General features: G+C 42.1%; 1 protein-coding gene across 8 annotated transcripts in view; it reads left to right on the plus strand.

The window, feature by feature from the left end:
- LOC129777691 (inactivation-no-after-potential D protein) overlaps nt 1-18564 on the plus strand; it is a 362102-nt gene that overhangs the window by 306096 nt on the left and 37442 nt on the right. For 7 of the 8 annotated variants that reach the window (XM_055784115.1, XM_055784119.1, XM_055784121.1 and 4 more), the window contains 3 exons: nt 6380-6474; nt 6531-6594; nt 8453-8503. In XM_055784115.1, the coding sequence (XP_055640090.1) occupies nt 6380-6474; nt 6531-6594; nt 8453-8503 (210 nt within the window). The remainder of the gene's footprint in view (nt 1-6379; nt 6475-6530; nt 6595-8452; nt 8504-18564) is intronic. The other variant, XM_055784117.1, reaches the window with a different exon arrangement.

Raw genomic sequence — 18564 nt, forward strand, 5'->3', positions numbered from 1 at the left:
CTACCGATTAGTTCCTCGGTCATTGCGTCTAGCATCTGGTGGAATTGCTCAGTTGTCCATCTCGGGGGTGCGTAGCAACTACACATGAAGATTCCATTAATTTTGGCGATTACGAAACCTTAATGTGAACCTCCAACCACTTCCTGGATAGGATATCTGCCCATCACCTGTATTGCAGCAATCCCTAAGCTATCCGTCGCCCAGCTGCCATTATCACGGGGTACTCGGTACGGCTCCGCTATGATTGCAACGTCGCATTTTGTCTCTGTTGTCGACTGCCACAACAGTTGCTGAGCTGTGTTGCAATGGTTCAGATTGATCTGAATTATCTCCGTTACTGCGATTCTGCTAACGCCTTCTTATATGAGGGACACTTGAAGCTTCCTGTCGCATGGTCGCTGCCGTTCTCTGGTTTGCAGAGCAGGCATTTCGGTTGCTTCGTGCAGTCTCTCGCAACATGCCCTTTCTCACCGCATCTCCTGCACAGTTCAGACCTGTCGGGGCCTGTGCAGCTTCTTGCCTGATGTCCAAAGCCCATGCACTGGAAGCATCTCTCCATTCGCTTGGCCACCCGGGGCACCATCTTCAGCGAGCAAACCGACCAGCCAACTTTTATTTTGGTCGTTTCTACCATCTTATTGGCTGCGACTGTTGAGAGCCGCATCGACGCCGTCTGCGTGCCACCATACGCCTTCTTCATACGGATCGTCATTGGTGTATTGTCCAGCTTACACTGTTCTATTAACTCGCGCCTTAACTCCTCGTCTGTCGTGATTTCGTCGAGATTTCTGCATTCGACCACTGATTCCTGGGATAGAGCCCTCACCTTCGCCTCCTCACCGAGCGACTTCGCAACCAGTTCCTTGAAGGCTGAACTTTTGACTTTTGATCCCTCTTGAGCTCGAAGAGCATCTCTCCTTTCTGGGTGCGCCTGGTTTTCACCACATTCTCTCCCAGTTCTTCCAACTCCGGATCGTCTCTCACTTTCCGCAGGAGTGATGCGTAAGTCACTCCTTCCTTCACCTCGACGATCAGAGCATCTCCCTTACTTCGCTCGCGTCTGGGCCTGGTTTTTTTTGTCTCCTGCACACCTTTCTTCTTCCGTTTCTCCGTCTGTTTTTCGACAGTTCGCCATCCACTGCCTTCACCTTCCTTTTTGTTTCCCAAGTTGTCATTTTTAACCTTCTTCAGGTCTTCTTCATCCCCTGGGGTATCCCTCTCCCTTTTGTCCGATCGTGGGTTTCGTGGCGTCTTAGGCGTCTTCTGTATCTCGACGGACATCTTCTCCCTTGCTTCAGCGAGTGCTTTTTCAACAACCTCTGCTCGCGTGATCATCTCCTTCTGTTCGCGGTCAGCAGCCGTAACGGCGGATTTGATGCTTGTGACTAAATGTTTGATCTTAGTATGGACATTGTTTTTGTCCTTAATGAACTCGTAGAGCTCGTTCACTTTTTTCTTGACCTCCATCAAGCTTGACCTCCCGAACTGCAGCCCTTCTAAAGGAGTGGTGGTGTTGGCTTTATGCGTTAGCACTTGTATCAGGCTAGTCTCTCCTTGTTGTGGATGCTGTTGGTGTCCTATAGGATTCGCTATGGCTGTCTGGTTGCGAATTGGTGATCTCTGGAGCTTACCGCTCCTTGCGAACACGCTCGCCTCTCCCGTTGGTTTGTCTTCATTACCGTCGTTTCGTCTGTTGAATTGTTCGATGGTATTCATGTCTGTTGGGTCCCAACTTCGGGCCGCTATCTCCGCTCGTTGTACATAGTCGCTATCAGTGATCCCATGGTTGTCTATGCAAGCAGTGAGGCCATGCGGGGGTTGACACGGTCCTTCATAGGGACCGTGTTCAGAGCCAGATCAGCGCAAGTCAGGAATGTGACATCTGACGCCTAGTACCTAGTGCCTGAGCCTAGACGAGCATCGAACGTACCCGAAGACTTGCCAAGTTATTACCGGGACGGGGACAATCGCACTATTAGCCTACACGCCGTTTCAGGAAGGTGTCACCCTCCCTTACTCAGGGAACAGGATAGTACGACTGTCAGCCTTTAGCGTCGTGTTGAAATCGTTTCCGTATCGTGTCCGTTTTCTATGTCGTTATCAGTATGTCGTAATCAGGATCTTACTGGCGTTAATCCTGATGTGCTTGGCACTCCTTTCGTGGCTCCTGTACACGGTATTTCCCCCGTGCAATCTCCAATAGGCTTTACAGGGACAGGGACCAAGACCCGAAGTGCTATTCTAGGCCGGCAACTCCACGGCCAACCCAACTGTTGTGCTTGGCTGTGTTGATAACAGTCTTAGCTTCTTTGCGAGCCCTCTGGAATTCTGTATGCAGAGTGGGCCTCAGTGGGCTGTCCGGATGGGCCTTTCTTAATTTGCGTAAGGCCTTACGTCGACCTTTGATCGCTGCCTTCAGCTCAGGCGACCACCATGGGACACATTTCCTGCCAGGGATGCCACTGGTTCTGGGGATGTGCACCATTGCAACTTCTAGGACAACTTTGGAGAATTCCTCGGCTGTCCAATCTCGTTTAGCGGAGAGGCGGTTTTCAATGTCAAACTGATAGCCAGCCCAGTTAGCGTATTCAAATATCCATCTTGGCCTTGTTGAAAACTCTGGAGAAGTTTGGCCGAAGGAAGTGAAGATTGGAAAATGATCGCTTCCGCAAGTATCATCGTGGATGTTCCAAGAAAGCTTTGAAGAGAGTTTGTCTGATACTATAGTGAGATCGATGGCTGAAGTAGTACCAGAATAATGTATTCTGGTGTGTTGGCCGTTGTTAAGAAGGAGAAGAGAATGGTCGGATATGAAATCCTCAATGATGGATCCTTTTCGATCGAGGTATGCACCTCCCCAAGCGTATGAGTGGGCGTTGAAATCACCCATAAGCATGATTGGGGCGGGAACAGATGGTCCAGTTGGCCGCGTAGAGTGTTCGGATCGGAATCATTAGTGATGTAGATGCTAACGACGGTGATTGGAAAGGGGTGTTTAATGCGCACTACCACTGCCTGAAGGTCGGTGGTAATGGGAAGAAGATCATGTGGAGTGCCATCCTTGATTGCGATTGCAACTCCGTGTTTTGAGGGGTTGGGACCCTCTTTGAAATATGTGATATATTTTGAGATGAAGTGTTTATTGAAATTGTTTGGTGTCATAGTTTCTTGAAGGGCTATGACTGTGGGATTAGAGTTCGAAATAAGCATTTTCAATTCTAGAATATTTTGTCGGATACTTCTGATGTTCCATTGTATCCCGAATTTCTGTGTTGGAGTGAATGTGTTGGTGTTTTTAACTCTAATTCCTAAGTCTTAATTGTGTGTATGTTTGAACTATTCAAAGAGAATTAGTTCGATGGTCCTTTACCCTTGGAAAGAGAAGCTTTCTTTGAGGTATTGGTGTTGTTTTTGTTTGGTGTAGAAGTCTTTGGAGAGTTTGTTGTGTTTGTGTTGTTTTTTGTTGAATGTGCGTTGCTGTTGTTGTTATTGTTGTTTTTTGTTTGATGTGTGTTGTTGTTGTTGTTGTTGTTGTTTTCTGTTGGGGTTGTATTGTTATTTGTTGTTGGTGTCTATCTTTGTTCATTCTTAGTTCTTTTCTTGTCCTTGTTTGTTTGGGTCTCATCTTCAGATTTTTGTGTTTTTTTTGAACATCAGACGTATCCATAGAGACAACTGATTCGTTTTCAGATTCAGTTGTTGAACTACCAGTTGTTGAATCTGTCATGGTTGTATCGAATGTGGTGTCAATTGGGGGGGTGCTTTCGCGACTAGAAGTGGCCGAAGCGGCCGAGGCGCAGTTACATTTGCAGTTACATGTGGGTGCTGGCTTTTGCAAGTTGGTGAGTCTGTTTTGCAGAACACTTGCGAATGAAGAGCCATTGTTTTGAAGTTGAACCTGTTCCTTTGCCTCTTTGTATGAGATTCCATTATCGATTCTTATTCTGGTAATTTTATTTTCATTTTGCCATACGGGACAATTCCTACTGGAAGAGGAGTGGTTCCCTTGGCAGTTGACACAAAAAGCTGAAGCATTGCATACTTTGTTTGCTTCTGTTTGTTGTTCCGGGTGTTCTTGGCCGCAGTTTCTGCAAAGCGGATTTTCGCGCTTGCATCGCTTGTTCGTATGTCCAAATTTGTAATACTTGTAGCATTGCATGGGATTGGGATAAAAATTTATTGTCCCGACTCGAATGAACCCAAAATAAATGAAATCGGGAACAACAGTTCCGCGAATGGTCAATATTAGAGTGGCCGTTGGCACAACAATGTTGTTGTCCTTTCTGGTGATGCGTTTTACGCCGATCACACCTTGAGCGATGAGTTCTTTCACCAGTTCGGATTCAGGAAGGTCGATAACTTCGCGGCAAGTAACAACGCATTTGCGTTGGTTTAGTGTTGGATGGAAGATCACTTCTACGTGGGGTATTGTCGATCAGTTTGGTAATATAAAGTAACTTACCGACTGTATCCTCGTCCCTAGTTGTCAAGATGTACTGTAGTTTCTTTTGGTCATCCCGCTGCGGTTTTGCGCTGTTGAATTATTTTACCGCTGCCTTGATTGTATTGCTAACGGTAAAGGGGTTTGATGGAAGCACCTTGTCTCCTGTAGCTCTCAGAAGCAGTATCTGGAGATTACCGTTCGAGCGATCCGCCCATAGTGGAGCGGTGGCTTCTGTGGGCCTGCCCTCATAGAAATTTGTAGCCCGGCCTCCCGGAGGCCCGGAGCTACTCGAAGCCATGCTTCTGCTTGACTATACCTAGGTTATAGTCAGCAGGTACGAATACGAAATCACTGAAGTTCCTTATTGGGGGATTTTCACTAGGGGGTATTTTCCCAGAAAATTACACTTTGTTCTAATAAAGCACTTTGAAAAGCCACCAATAGGTGCGGAAAAATTGCAAATCACACTTAATGTAATAATTGCTTCAGTCACTTCACTGTTTGTATGTGTGTTTTTCTTTTTAGATTTTATTTAATAATAAAGATTCATTACTGGCACTACAATAAAACTGGCAACACTGCCCGAAAGAAAAAAGGGGGCGTGGCGTGACGCCGAAAAAGCGCGCGCTTTTTCCGGCAAGCCGGTGAGCGCCCGCTCTCCACGGTCGAAGCGAGCTATTGCCTTTTCCCGCTCTCCTTCTGCTGTCACGTTTAAATATTTGCAAGAAATCTCCTTCCAAAATCGCCAGGGGGAACGTCCCAGTCCGCTGTCCAGAAACGCCAAAACTCAGAGCTGCTGAAAGAAAAATCGATCTTCTCGGTCAGAGGTTAAAATCAGTATGATGTATTTTTTTGCCATCGCTGCCTTTTAACGCTCATTCGTTCGTCTCGTTGAACTCGCCCCTTTGGCTGAGTCTGCCGATTTGTCTCTATCCTGTGAGCGTGTACCGCTAAAGTACAAAACGCGCGGACCCGCTGAAAAATATCTCATTCTCATTCAAACTGTAAATCAATGTGATTGTATGGCATCGTTTCACATCGCATCGCATCACATCAACAAAGCAACACAAGCAGCAACGTGGACGTGTGGACGTGACAAAGGAGGACAAGTTAAGGGAAAAGCAAAGTCCCACTCGAACCGTGCAGGTTTGCAGTTCTCTGTTGGTCGCATTCACTGATTGCTCCGCAAGGGTAACTAGGCCGAATGGATTGGTACCGGAGCACCAGTATACCTAACAGCGGTTATAGAGTTTCGGCCGCCGGAGTGCTCGAGTTGGCTTGCAAAGCTGTTCACGACAATAAGAAAACCCGCCTACAGAACATACCACATTCGGTCCTACGTCACTCCGGTTATGTCCCCGACATTACCCACCCGTCTTTTTCATCAGTTTGAACTTTATATTAGCTGAAAAACCGTAATGTATAGCATATAAACAATTTCTGAGGATATTTCCTATTAATGCGTGTATTTGGAACCAAAATCCAATCATTAATTGAGGAGGTATTAGCGTTCAAAAACTGAACACTTTTTCACAGCGAAATATTGAAATAGGCCCCTATATTGAACCGTTAGACGTAGTCCTACTTCAAAAAAAATCAGTCAAATATTCATCAAAAACCGCGAACACGTTTCAAAATGGTCCAATATTATATATGATTTATATTAGAGTAACTGAATGAAGGTAAACTTATACCTCACACCTTATTGTTTTTACACACCATTCACACCATGTCTAATAGTGTCAATAACTCGAAATTATTTTTTCGAATTGAACTCCGAAATTTCTCTTTTGATAAAGTTGAATTCAAACATTGTTCGATTCCATAATGATTTAGCGCAAATTGCTAGACGAGACTGTTTCTGTGCTATAAAAGTGCTGTAATCATATGGTTGAAACATAACCAATGTATTGTTGTTTTCTTATTATATTCTAGGTTAACGGCCTTGTTCTCCATAAACGGTCTCACCTAAATGTACCAGTCATTATAAAAGGAATTGCAGGGTCATCTTTAAAATTCGTTATACTCAGGTTTGAAATTTAACATTTCATATTTTGCAACTATTTTTTAGCTTAATATTTTTTAGGAAAAAAACGGCTTCAGAGGATATAGCTGTGAAGCCAATCACCCAGTTCCCGACAAGTATCGAGGTTTGTTTTTATTAGTTTTATTTTCATAATGGTTTCACATATTGATGAATGGACGTGTCTATGCATGAGAGTTCTAATTCCTTACGATCTTACGAAATGAAAATCCGATTCGGTAATTCAAACAGTACGCTGTGTACATTCTTCTCCTAGAGCAATTTGCAGTGAAGTGTTTTTGATCGATCGTGAAGGAAAACAGAATAAACGTTTGGTCTGAACGATGTTAGCGAGAATAATACATATGCTGGCCATATGTCGCAATTAGTGTCCTTATTGCAAATGCAATGAGATCAGGTTGCATATCATACGAACTACCAACGACAGCTATCAATGGATGGATTGATGAATTTATGGACGAGAACGATATCTACGGAAAGCAGATCAAATTGATTGAGTTGCTTATGAGTCACTCATGTGTTGAACTCAGATGGATTTTATACTACCAGTATGTTTCGATAAACAGGGCACGATTTTCAACAGATTCAATCAGTTTCTTGATATTAACGAATAATTGATATTAACGATGACAATGAACCATGTACATGTAAAGTTGAATACATTCTGAAGTTCAGTTCTTATGAAGGGCGCTAGCATTTATCACCCGATAGTTGTTTGAATTACAGTAGAACCCCCATTATCTGCGAGCGGATAATCCGCGGTGCGGTTTATCCGCGAAAGCGAGTTCCATAGTAATTCTATGAACCTACCCTAAATTTGACAATGAGTGGTAGGTTTTTGTTCTTCTGTTTTGGTCATGACTTTCACATCATTTGACTACTGGTGTACACGACCTTACAGATGAATAGTTCAATGATTCCTATATTGATAAAACATTGTTTTCATACTGAAATATCTGTTTTTTTTGTGTTTGCATCTCATTTTTAGTCATTTTATCCGCGATTTTCGTGATCCGCGGTGAGCTAGCCCGACTATTCCACGGATAATCGGGGTTCCACTGTATTGCATTGTTATCCAACTGATCAAATACCTGAACTGCGTGACGCCCCAAGGTATAAACATTTACATCCCTGCAAATAAGATATCCTGAAATTGATTTCATAATTTCCGCTGTCTTAACATTTTGACGCCCGCACGCTTCGTAAAAAAAAATATTCGCTTGGCGCCGGCAGCGCAGATTCGGATTACGTAGCTAGTCGCCGCTCGTTCGTGACATTATCGGGAAATTTTGAATTGTTAAGTTTCGCTAACATCATCGTTAGTTTTCATAAGTTCTGAACCCCGTTCCCCTTCATTTATGAAATTTTGAAGATATACATACGTCAATATTACAAACCTGTCGATATTCCCCCACTATATATCCATGCGGGTAATCATCGAAAAATGTTCTACTTTTCGGTCTGTTTCAATTTTAGTAAGAGCATTGAAAAACATTCGGCGGATTAATTCAAAAAACAGTGTATTGAAATGCAAAAAACTGCATTTAAGTTTGTAGAAACATTAGTTTCGAAAGATATAGTTGACGTTCTTCTAATGTGTCCGTATTTCCCCACCTCCCCTACTTATAAAAATATAAAACTTGTTGACGTGTGTAAATTATTGTTACCTAAACAAAACCCCACCAGAATGCAAACTATACTAAAGTGTTTTCGCCGATCACTTAGATACTATGCGCACGTAACCACAGTGGTGTCGCCGGCAGTCAGCCGCTAGTTTTTGTACGTAACCACTGTGGTGTCGCTGGACGCCAAAGTGTTAACTCTCAGTTTATTCGGGCCTGCATCTTCACCGATGGGTACGTGTTTTGAAACTCTCATGCATGAACATAACCCTCATGAACTAGTCCATCGAACCCTTTTGTTTTTCCGTTTAACCCTATAAATAAAATTGATTTTTTTTACAGGAAGATCTGTTTTCCAACTACAAGAATGTGAGGATAATTTCCATTAAAAAAGTAAGATAAAATAATATGTTCATAATAATATAGGGTTGGGGAAAAAGAAATGTCGTATTTCTGATCGAAATTTGACGCTTTATTTAACATACTCATAATTATCCAATTTAAGTCAAATATGAGCCGTTTTGTTCGCAAACTTGTTGCCACTTAGAAAGCAACTTCATTATCCCCCCCTTAGAAAATTCCCCCTCCTTATTTGCAAAAAAAAACTCAGACAGCCAGTTTTCGCAAGCATCTTTTGAGGCCAACTTAGTATCACCAAAAGCGTTTTGCTTGGACCGGAAGAGATAATAATCACTTGGAACCAGGTCCGGACTATACGGTGGGTGCAATAGGACATCCCATCCGAGCTCCCGTAGCTTCTGGCGGGTCATCAAAGATATGTGAGGCCGAGTGTTGTCCTGGTGGAAAACAACACAATTTCAATCGATCATTTCTGGCCGCTTCTGGTCAATCGCCTGCTTCAAACGGTCAAGCTGCTAATAGTAGAGAACCGAGTTGAGGGTCTGGCTATAATGGAGCAGTTCATAGTGAATGATTCCCTTCCAATCCCACCAAACACACAGCAAAACCTTCCTGGTCGTCAATCGGGGCTTGGCGATGGTTTGGGCTGGCTCACCGCGCTTCGACCACGACTTTTTTCGCTTTAGGTTGTCGTACGTGATCCATTTTTCATCACCAGTTACTATCTCACGAAGCAAGAATGCTTGGTGGACTCCATCTTTGACGCGCTATAACTTGGACTGAAAAGGACAATCACAACACTGTCAAAACGACACTTGTAGCACAGATTGTCGTCTTTAAATAGCCGTATAGTATGACCCGATGCAATAAGTACAACACAAGATATGTTTGAGTGTTGCCATATATTGACAATATACGACATTACTTTTGACGTAAGACTACGTCTAACCGGAAGATATAGGAGGTAAAATGGAAATCTAGGCACTGAACAAGTAGGAAAAAATGCAAGATTTGGAACGCTTATAACTCGAGCATTTCTCAATAGATCGCAAAGGTTTTTGCATCAATTGATAGGAAATATATCTACGCATCTATCATAACGAATAACATTTCATTTTTCTTGAGAAAAATAATTGAATAATTGTGAAATATCAAGCATTGTCAAAATGCACTATGTGCCCATTTTTGATTGGTCCATTTTGTGCTCCTCATATCGTACCGACCAAAACGGGCAACCAGAGCAGCAGCGAAATAGAATGAAGCACGATTGGAAAGGAAAAAGAAAAAATGAACGAAACATTGGTCGCAGTCTCACACATGCGTAATTCTCGAGCCAGCCAGTCAGCTTAAAAATCCCCGCTCCGCTGCCGTAACGATCATTCTTTGTGTGGACACCGACTGGACAACATCGTTGCTGGACGAGCTGGACGGCGAGGGATCGAGTGCCTTTCTCAAGGCAAGAGGGCGGAGGTGGTAGCGCTGGAGTAGAGTAGAGTAGAGTTTTCAAAGGGCCTTTCTCAAGGCTAGAGACGAATGAACTGCAAAAGTTTAAAGTCTCTATAATACAATACCTTCCTTCCTTCCGTAACGTTCATTCTCATTCAAACCGTACACCACATCGGTTCGCATCACAACACATCAACAAACCAACCCAAGCAGCCATGTCTGGACATGGTAAAGGAGGAAAAGTTAAGGGAAAGGCAAAATCCCGCTCGAACCGTGTTGATCTGGAGTTCCCCGCAAGGGTAGCTAGGCCGAGCGCGTTAGTACCAGTGCACCAGTCCACCTAGCCGGCGTTATATAGTTTCGGCCGCTGAAGTGATCGGAACAGAACACATTCGGTTCGGTGGACATCAAGACAACAGGCAGTTGCAGCGAGTGGCGAGTGGCAAACGCAATCGCAAAACGGCATCAGGTAGCAGAAGAAAAAAGTTTGTTCTTTATACAAACTGCTTTGGTGGCAAATCCAGAACAAAGCGGCATCGAGGGCGTTCGAAATGGTTTTTTTCAAAACCACGAGTACTAAGTTTTCTAAATTGGAACCATTCCATAAAACAAGGCGCTTTTCAGGGCCATTAAACCTTCCAAAAAAGAGTTTAGGAAATACAGTTCAATGCTTTCTAAAACATTATCCAAAACAATAATAAAACACAAATTGATTTTTTCATAATTTGTTTGCCAGGATATGATGAGTATGTGAATTTGGCAGTTGTTCTGAGCTTATTGATTTTCACCAATTCTTAAATTGCGCTAGAGTATAAAACACGCGGACCCCAAAAAAATATCTTATTTTCTTTCAACCCGTAAACCCGTGTGGTTGTACGGCATCGGCATCGTGGACGTAACAAAGGAGGACAAGTTAAGGGAAAGGCAAAGTCTCACTCGAACCGTGCAGATCGCCAGTTCCCTGTTGGCCGCATTCACTGATTGCTCCGCAAGGGTAACTAGGCCGAACGGATTGGTGCCGGAGCACCAGTATTCCTAACAGCGATTATAGAGTTTCGGCCGTCGGAGTGCTCGAGTTGGCTTGCAAAGCTGCTCATGACAATCAGAAAACACGCATCAAGAACAGAGCAGCTTCGGTTCGGCAAGGCAACAATTAGTTTCAGTGAGTGGCAAAGTCGCATTTAATGTAATTTACTGAACAATATGTCACAAGCTGGATGGGAAGAAATTTTCCAACTGTGAAAGCTGTGGCGAGTGGCAAACGCAATAGCTAAACAGGAAGGTTTAACCGAACAAGATGGGAATATCGAGTGATAACAAAAACACAACACCAAAGGTTCTTTTGAGAACCATCAACATATTCATAAAGAGTAAACAGTAAACTAATCCATTTTTCAGGTAGATAGGTAGGTATTCACGTAGGAGAAGAAAATAAAACAATATATTTAAAATATATATTTAACAAAAGCTGTCCCCTTTGTATAGTCCTACGTCACTCCGGTTATGTCCCCGACATTACCCACCCGTCTTTTTCCCCAACCCAATATGTAAACTAAGCTTTGTACAACATTGCATTGTATAGTACATATAATTCATTCATTATGTTTTCAACTAATTGATGTAAAAAAGTTTCCAGTCACGACCCATTGTAAATAGTTTTAATGACAAAATGACATTCGACATTGTTGTTTTCTATGTCATGAAAGTGATATCATATTTACAGTTGTTCGATCAAAGACAACCACTTCGGTCACGCATGAAAATTATGGCATTTGACAAGAGAAATACTCACCGAACATTGAATGATAGATATTTTCGGACCTACAATTAGGTTGTTTCGAAAGTTCTAACCCTCAAAGGACGATCGCCTCCTGAGTGCCTGGAATTATGCTGAATGGCGATGAGTGCCTGGAATTCATCTCCACCTTAATTTATGCAAAGCAAGAGATGCCCCATCATGCGCTATACCTGACATTCAGTGCCGTTCACATGCACGGAGCAACTGCCCCCATCACTCGGCCTGCCAGCTCCCACCACTCGGCGAACGCTCCGGATGCCCCCATCACGCGTTCAATCGTACATTTCATAACCCAGGCTGATAAGACGGTGCTCCGCCTAGCTTCCACCACTCAGTGAACCCTCTGCTGCTGATATCAGTTATCTCAGAAGCGATCACGAGTGTAGTGCTTTGCTGTGCATTAAGGTGAAATCAGAGGAGCCACCTAGTCAGGATGATTATTTCTTGACTAAGGAGCCTCTTTTCTTTTTTTTCATGTCCCTTCCTACCATCCTGCACTTTATCTGCACGGTACGTACAGTATGCAAAAAAAAGTCTATCCACTCCCAGTGAAAAATAAGATTTTTTCCAATAAACCCAACAGAAAATTAAAATACCGTTTATTGTTGCTCAGTTTATTATTATGTATGTAAAACAAAGCCAATTCATGCGAGTTCAAGATAAAAAACAGGAAGTGGGTTATATCTATGGTATAACCGCAAGGGTGACGTAGGACTATCGTTGATTTAGAGATCATTTGTATGAAGTTGAATCTGAATTCATTCTGAATGAATGAATATTTGGAGAACTTCGAAAACGAGAGCGTTACGTTGGAGGCACAAGGTTTTATGCACCCAAAATTGGATACGGAAATATCCTACTGATGGGGAAGAATAATCTTCAGAAGCTATCCTGTTGATTGCGATTGATTGAAAAATAACAAAACCTAATGTATTTGGTCACAGTGTTACATGGATAGAAAACATTAAAATAAACTCTTTCATATGAATGTAATTTTAAATTCCCAGAGGAACTGGCAGATTATTGACGTAGGACTACGTCTAACCGGAAGATATAGGGGGTGAAATGGAAATCTAGGCACTGAACAAGTAGGAAAAAAAGCAAGATTTGGAACGCTTATAACTCGAGCATTTCTCAATAGATCGCAATGGTTTTGGCATCAATTGATAGGAAATATATCTACGCATCTATCATAATGAATAACATTTCATTTTTCTTGAGATAAATAATTGAATAATTGTGAAATATCAAGCATTGTCCAAATGCACTATGTGCCTATTTTTGATTGGTCCATTTTGTGCTCCTCAAATCGTACCGACCAAAACGGGCAACCAGAGCAGCAGCGAAATAGAATGAAGCACCATTGGAAAGGAAAAAGACGGGTGGGTAATGTCGGGGACATAACCGGAGTGACGTAGGACTATACAAAGGGGACAGCTTTTGTTAAATATATATTTTAAATATATTGTTTTATTTTCTTCACCTACGTGAATACCTACCTATCTACCTGAAAAATGGATTAGTTTACTGTTTACTCTTTATGAATATGTTGATGGTTCTGAAAAGAACCTTTGGTGTTGTGTATTTGTTATCACTCGATATTCCCATCTTGTTCGGCTAAACCTTCCTGTTTAGCGATTTGTTGTCACTCGCCACAGCTTTCACAGTTGGAAAATTTCTTCCCATCCAGCTTGTGACATATTTTACAGTAAATTACATTCAATGGCACGTCGCATTACCACCACTCAGTGCCGGATTGGAGGTAATTTTAACCTGTAATTGAACATTTGCGATGACAGTGGTACAGTGTCGACTTTCAATGTGGGGTCATAATTTGGATCTCTATGTTTACAAAAATGTCCAACTAAATATGTCGCATTACATGTCCGTCCAATTAGCTAAATGTCGAACTAATTGTAGATTACTGTACTTTAAATCTGGAAACAATTTAAGAATTGGTGAAAATTGAATAATCAGGAAAGTCCCCAACTATCAATAAGCTCAGAACAACTGCCAAATTCACATACTCATCAGATCCTGGCAAACAAATTATGAAAACATCAATTTGTGTTTTATTATTATTTTGGATAATGTTTTAGAAAGCATTGAACTTTATTTCCTAAACTCTTTTTTGGAAGGTTTAATGGCCCTGAAAAGCGCCTTGTTTTATGGAATGGTTCCAATTTAGAAAACTTAGTACTCGTGGTTTTGAAAAAAACCATTTCGAACGCCCTCGATGCCGCCTTGTTCTGGATTTGCCACCAAAGCAGTTTGTATAAACAAACTTTTTTCTTCTGCTACCTGATGCCGTTTTGCGATTGCGTTTGCCACTCGCCATTCGCTGCAACTGCCTGTTGTCTTGATGTCCACCGAACCGAATGTGTTATGTTCCGAATGCAGGTTTTCTTATCGTCGCGTGCAGCTTTGCCAGCTAACTCGATCACTCCGGCGGCCGAAACTATATAACGCCGGCTAGGTGGACTGGTACACAGGTACTAACGCGCTCGACCTAGCTACCTTTTCCGGTGAAATTGGCGGATACACCTACGGGAAATTGCAGACCACCACGGTTCGAGCGGGATTTTGCCTTTCCCTTCTCTTTTCCTCCTTTGTTGAGTACACGATGAGTACAGGGTCCTTTTCAGGATCACAAAAAGTCTAAAGAGTTTATTGTTTTGTTATCACTCGATATCCCCATCTTGTTCGGCTAAACCTTCCTGTTTAGCGATTTGTTGTCACTCGCCACAGCTTCCACAGTTGGAAAATTTCTTCCCATCCAGCTTGTGACATATTTTACAGTAAATTACATTCAATGACACGTCGCATTACCACTACTCAGTGTCGGATTGGAGGTAATTTTAACCTGTAATTGAACATTTGCGATGACAGTGGTACAGTGTCGACTTTCAATGTGGGATCATAATTTGGATCTCTATGTTTACAAAAATATCCAACTAAATAAGTCGCATTACATGTCCGTCCAATTAGCTAAATGTCGAACTAATTGTAGATTACTGTACTTTAAATCTGGAAACAATTTAAGAATTGGTGAAAATTGAATAATCAGGAAAGTCCCCAACTATCAATAAGCTCAGAACAACTGCCAAATTCACATACTCATCAGATCCTGGCAAACAAATTATGAAAACATCAATTTGTGTTTTATTATTATTTTGGATAATGTTTTAGAAAGCATTGAACTTTATTTCCTAAACTCTTTTTTGGAAGGTTTAATGGCCCTGAAAAGCGCCTTGTTTTATGGAATGGTTCCAATTTAGAAAACTTAGTACTCGTGGTTTTGAAAAAAACCATTTCGAACGCCCTCGATGCCGCCTTGTTCTGGATTTGCCGCCAAAGCAGTTTGTATAAAGAACAAACTTTTTTCTTCTGTTACCTGATGCCGTTTTGCGATTGCGTTTGCCACTCGCCACTCGCTGCAACTGCCTGTTGTCTTGATGTCCACCGAACCGAATGTGTTCTGTTCCGAATGCAGGTTTTCTTATCGTCGCGAGCAGCTTTGCCAGCTAACTCGATCACTTCGGCGGCCGAAGCTATATAACGCCGGCTAGGTGGACTGGTACACTGGTACTAACGCGCTCGGCCTAGCTACCCTTGCGGGGAACTCCAGATCAACACGAGCGGGAACTCCAGATCAAGGTTCGAGCGGGATTTTGCCTTTCCCTTCACTTTTCCTCCTTTGCCATATCCAACCATGGCTGCTTGTGTTGGTTTGTTGATGTGAGGTGATGCGAAACGATGTGGTGTACGGTTCGGATGAGAATGATCGTTACGGCAGCGGAGAGGGGATTTTGAAGCTGACTGGCTGGCTCGAGAATTACGCATGTGTGAGACTGCGACCAATGTTTCCCTCATTTTTTTCTTTTTCCTTTCCAATCGTGCTTCATTCTATTTCGCTGCTGCTCTGGTTGCCCGTTTTGGTCGGTACGATTTGAGGAGCACAAAATGGACCAATCAAAAATGGGCACATAGTGTATTTGGACAATGGTTGATATTTCACAATTATTCAATTATTTATCTCAAGAAAAATGAAATGTTATTCGTTATGATAGATGCGTAGATATATTTCCTATCAATTAATGCAAAAACCTTTGCGATCTATTGAGAAATGCTCGAGTTATAAGCGTTCCAAATCTTGCATTTTTTCCTACTTGTTCAGTGCCTGGATTTCCATTTCACCCCCTATATCTTCCGGTTAGACGTAGTCCTACGTCAAAAGAAAAAAATGAACGAAACATTGGTCGCTGTCTCACACATGCGTAATTCTCGAGCCAGTCAGTCAGCTTAAAAATCCCCGCTCCGCTGCCGTAACGATCATTCTCATTCAAACCGTACACCACATCGGTTCGCATCAAAACACTTCAACAAACCAACCCAAGCAGCCATGTCTGGACATGGCAAAGGAGGAAAAGTGAAGGGAAAGGCAAAATCCCGCTCGAACCGTGTTGATCTGGAGTTCCCCGCAAGGGTAGCTAGGCCGAGCGCGTTAGTACCAGTGCACCAGTCCACCTAGCCGGCGTTATATAGTTTCGGCCGTCGAAGTGATCGAGTTGGCTGGTAAAGCTGCTCGCGACGATAAGAAAACCCGCATTCAGAACAGAACACATTCGGTTCGGTGGACATCAAGACAACAACAGGCAGTTGCAGCGAGTGGCAAACGCAATCGCAAAACGGCAGCTGGTAGCAGAAGAAAAAAGTTTGTTCTTTGGTGGCAAATCCAGAATAAGGCGGCATCGAGGGCGTTCGAAATACTAAGTACTAAGTTTTCTAAAATTCCATAAAACACGGCGCTTATCAGGGCCATTAAACCTTTCAAAAAAGAGTTTACGAAATACAGTTCTATGCTTTCTAAAATAATATCCAAAATAATAATAAAACACAAATTGATTTTTTCATAATTTGTTTGCCAGTATATGATGAGTATGTGAATTTGGCAGTTGTTCTGAGCTTATTTATGGTTGGGGACTTTCCCTATTATTCAATATTCATTAATTTTTAAATTGCTTCTAGATTGAAAGTACAGTAATTTACATTTAGCTCGACATTCAGCTAATTGGACGGACCTGTAATGCGACATATTTAGTTGGACATTTTTGTAAACATAAAGTTCGAGGTCCAAATTATGACCCCACATCGAAAGTCGACACTGTACCACTGTAATCGCAAATGTTCAATTACAGGTTAAAATCGCCTCCAATGCAACACTGAGTGGTGTTTCGGCACGTCGCATTAAATGTAATTTACTGTACAACATGTCACAAGCTGGATGGGAAGAAATTTTCCAACTGTGAAAGCTGTGGCGAGTGGCTAACGCAATCGCTAAACAGGAAGGTTTAGCCGAACAAGATGGGGATATCGAGTGATAACAAAACAATAAACTCTTTAGATTAAAGATAATTTTGTGATCCTGAAAAGCACCCTTTTTAGCCTGCATGTGAATCCAACGAGCGAACAAATCGTAATGAATGTATTTTTTTGCCATCGCTGCCTTTTAACGCTCTTTCGTTCGTCTCGTTGGACTCGCCCCTTTGGCTTGGTCTGCTGATTTGTCTCTATCCTGTGAGTGTGTACCGCTAGCGTACAAAAGGCGCGGATCCGCTGAAAAATATATCATTCTCTTTCAAACCGTAAATCAGTGTGGTTGTGTGGCATCGTTTCACATCACATCGCATCAACGGATTGGTGCCGGAGCACCAGTATACCTAATAGCGGTTATAGAATTTCGGCCGCCGGAGTGCTCGAGTTGGCTTGCAAAGCTGCTCACAACAATAAAAAAAACCCGCAAAACCGAACAGAACAGAGCACATTCGGTTCGGTGGCAACAACTAGTTTCAGCGAGTGGCAAACGCAATCGCAAAATGGAAGCAGGTAGAAGAAGGAAAAAGTTTGTTTATACAGACTGCTTTGGTGGCAAAACCAGCCACCGTAAAACACGGCGCTTTTCAGGGCCATTAAACCTTTCAAAGAAGAGTTATTGAAAGTTTTTCACAATACCAATGCATTCTAAAGAGACATGATATGACATATAATATAAACTGATTTATTTTGTTTATCTTGTTCTTGAACTTATTGATGGTTGGGGTCTTTTAAATTGATCATTCAGTTTTCACAAACCCATGCATGGTTTCCGAATTAAAAATGGCTTCAAATTACAACACATTGTATGCAGGATGGCATTAACGAATTTTCTCGGTAGCAAGAACTGCTTTCTTTGGTTGAAAACTGATGTTGAAAAATGAATGACGTTACATCTGCATTGTATAGAAAAATAACTAAGGAGCAACATAATGAGCTATGTATTTCCTTATTCTTCTTTCTTTGTTTTTAAGAGGCTTTGAACTTTGCAGTTCATTGGCCTTTATGTATTTCCTGCTGCTCTGTTCTTATTTTAAAGGGCTTTAATCCGAAGGTCATTCGTCCATGTATTTACTGTTGGTTTTTCAGAACGCTTATAGCTCGTTTATTTCTCGACAGATCGTAGAGTTCGTCTCCAAAACCTCAGTTCTTTTTCATTTTTATTTACTTTGTTTGCGGAAACTACAAATCTTACAATTCATTCGTCTCCGAAACACGGATACAGTTTAAGGTACGGTAATGTGTTCAATAGTGAAATATATGATAGTGAATGAGCTGATGACCACCTATGCATCCCCTATCACAGCCATCTTTTTGATTGTACGATATGTGCATACGTCGAAAGATGCCCTGCGTTTAACATTTAATAAGTACAAAGCCTTCGGAAAAAAATCATGATTTAACTGTAAGACAGCGAGAAAAAAATTGAGAAAGTTTGTAAAAAAAAACGCAAAAACACAACACCAAAGGTTCTGTT

Source organism: Toxorhynchites rutilus, chromosome 3 (assembly GCF_029784135.1).
Source record: "Toxorhynchites rutilus septentrionalis strain SRP chromosome 3, ASM2978413v1, whole genome shotgun sequence".
Lineage (NCBI taxonomy): Eukaryota > Metazoa > Arthropoda > Insecta > Diptera > Culicidae > Toxorhynchites > Toxorhynchites rutilus.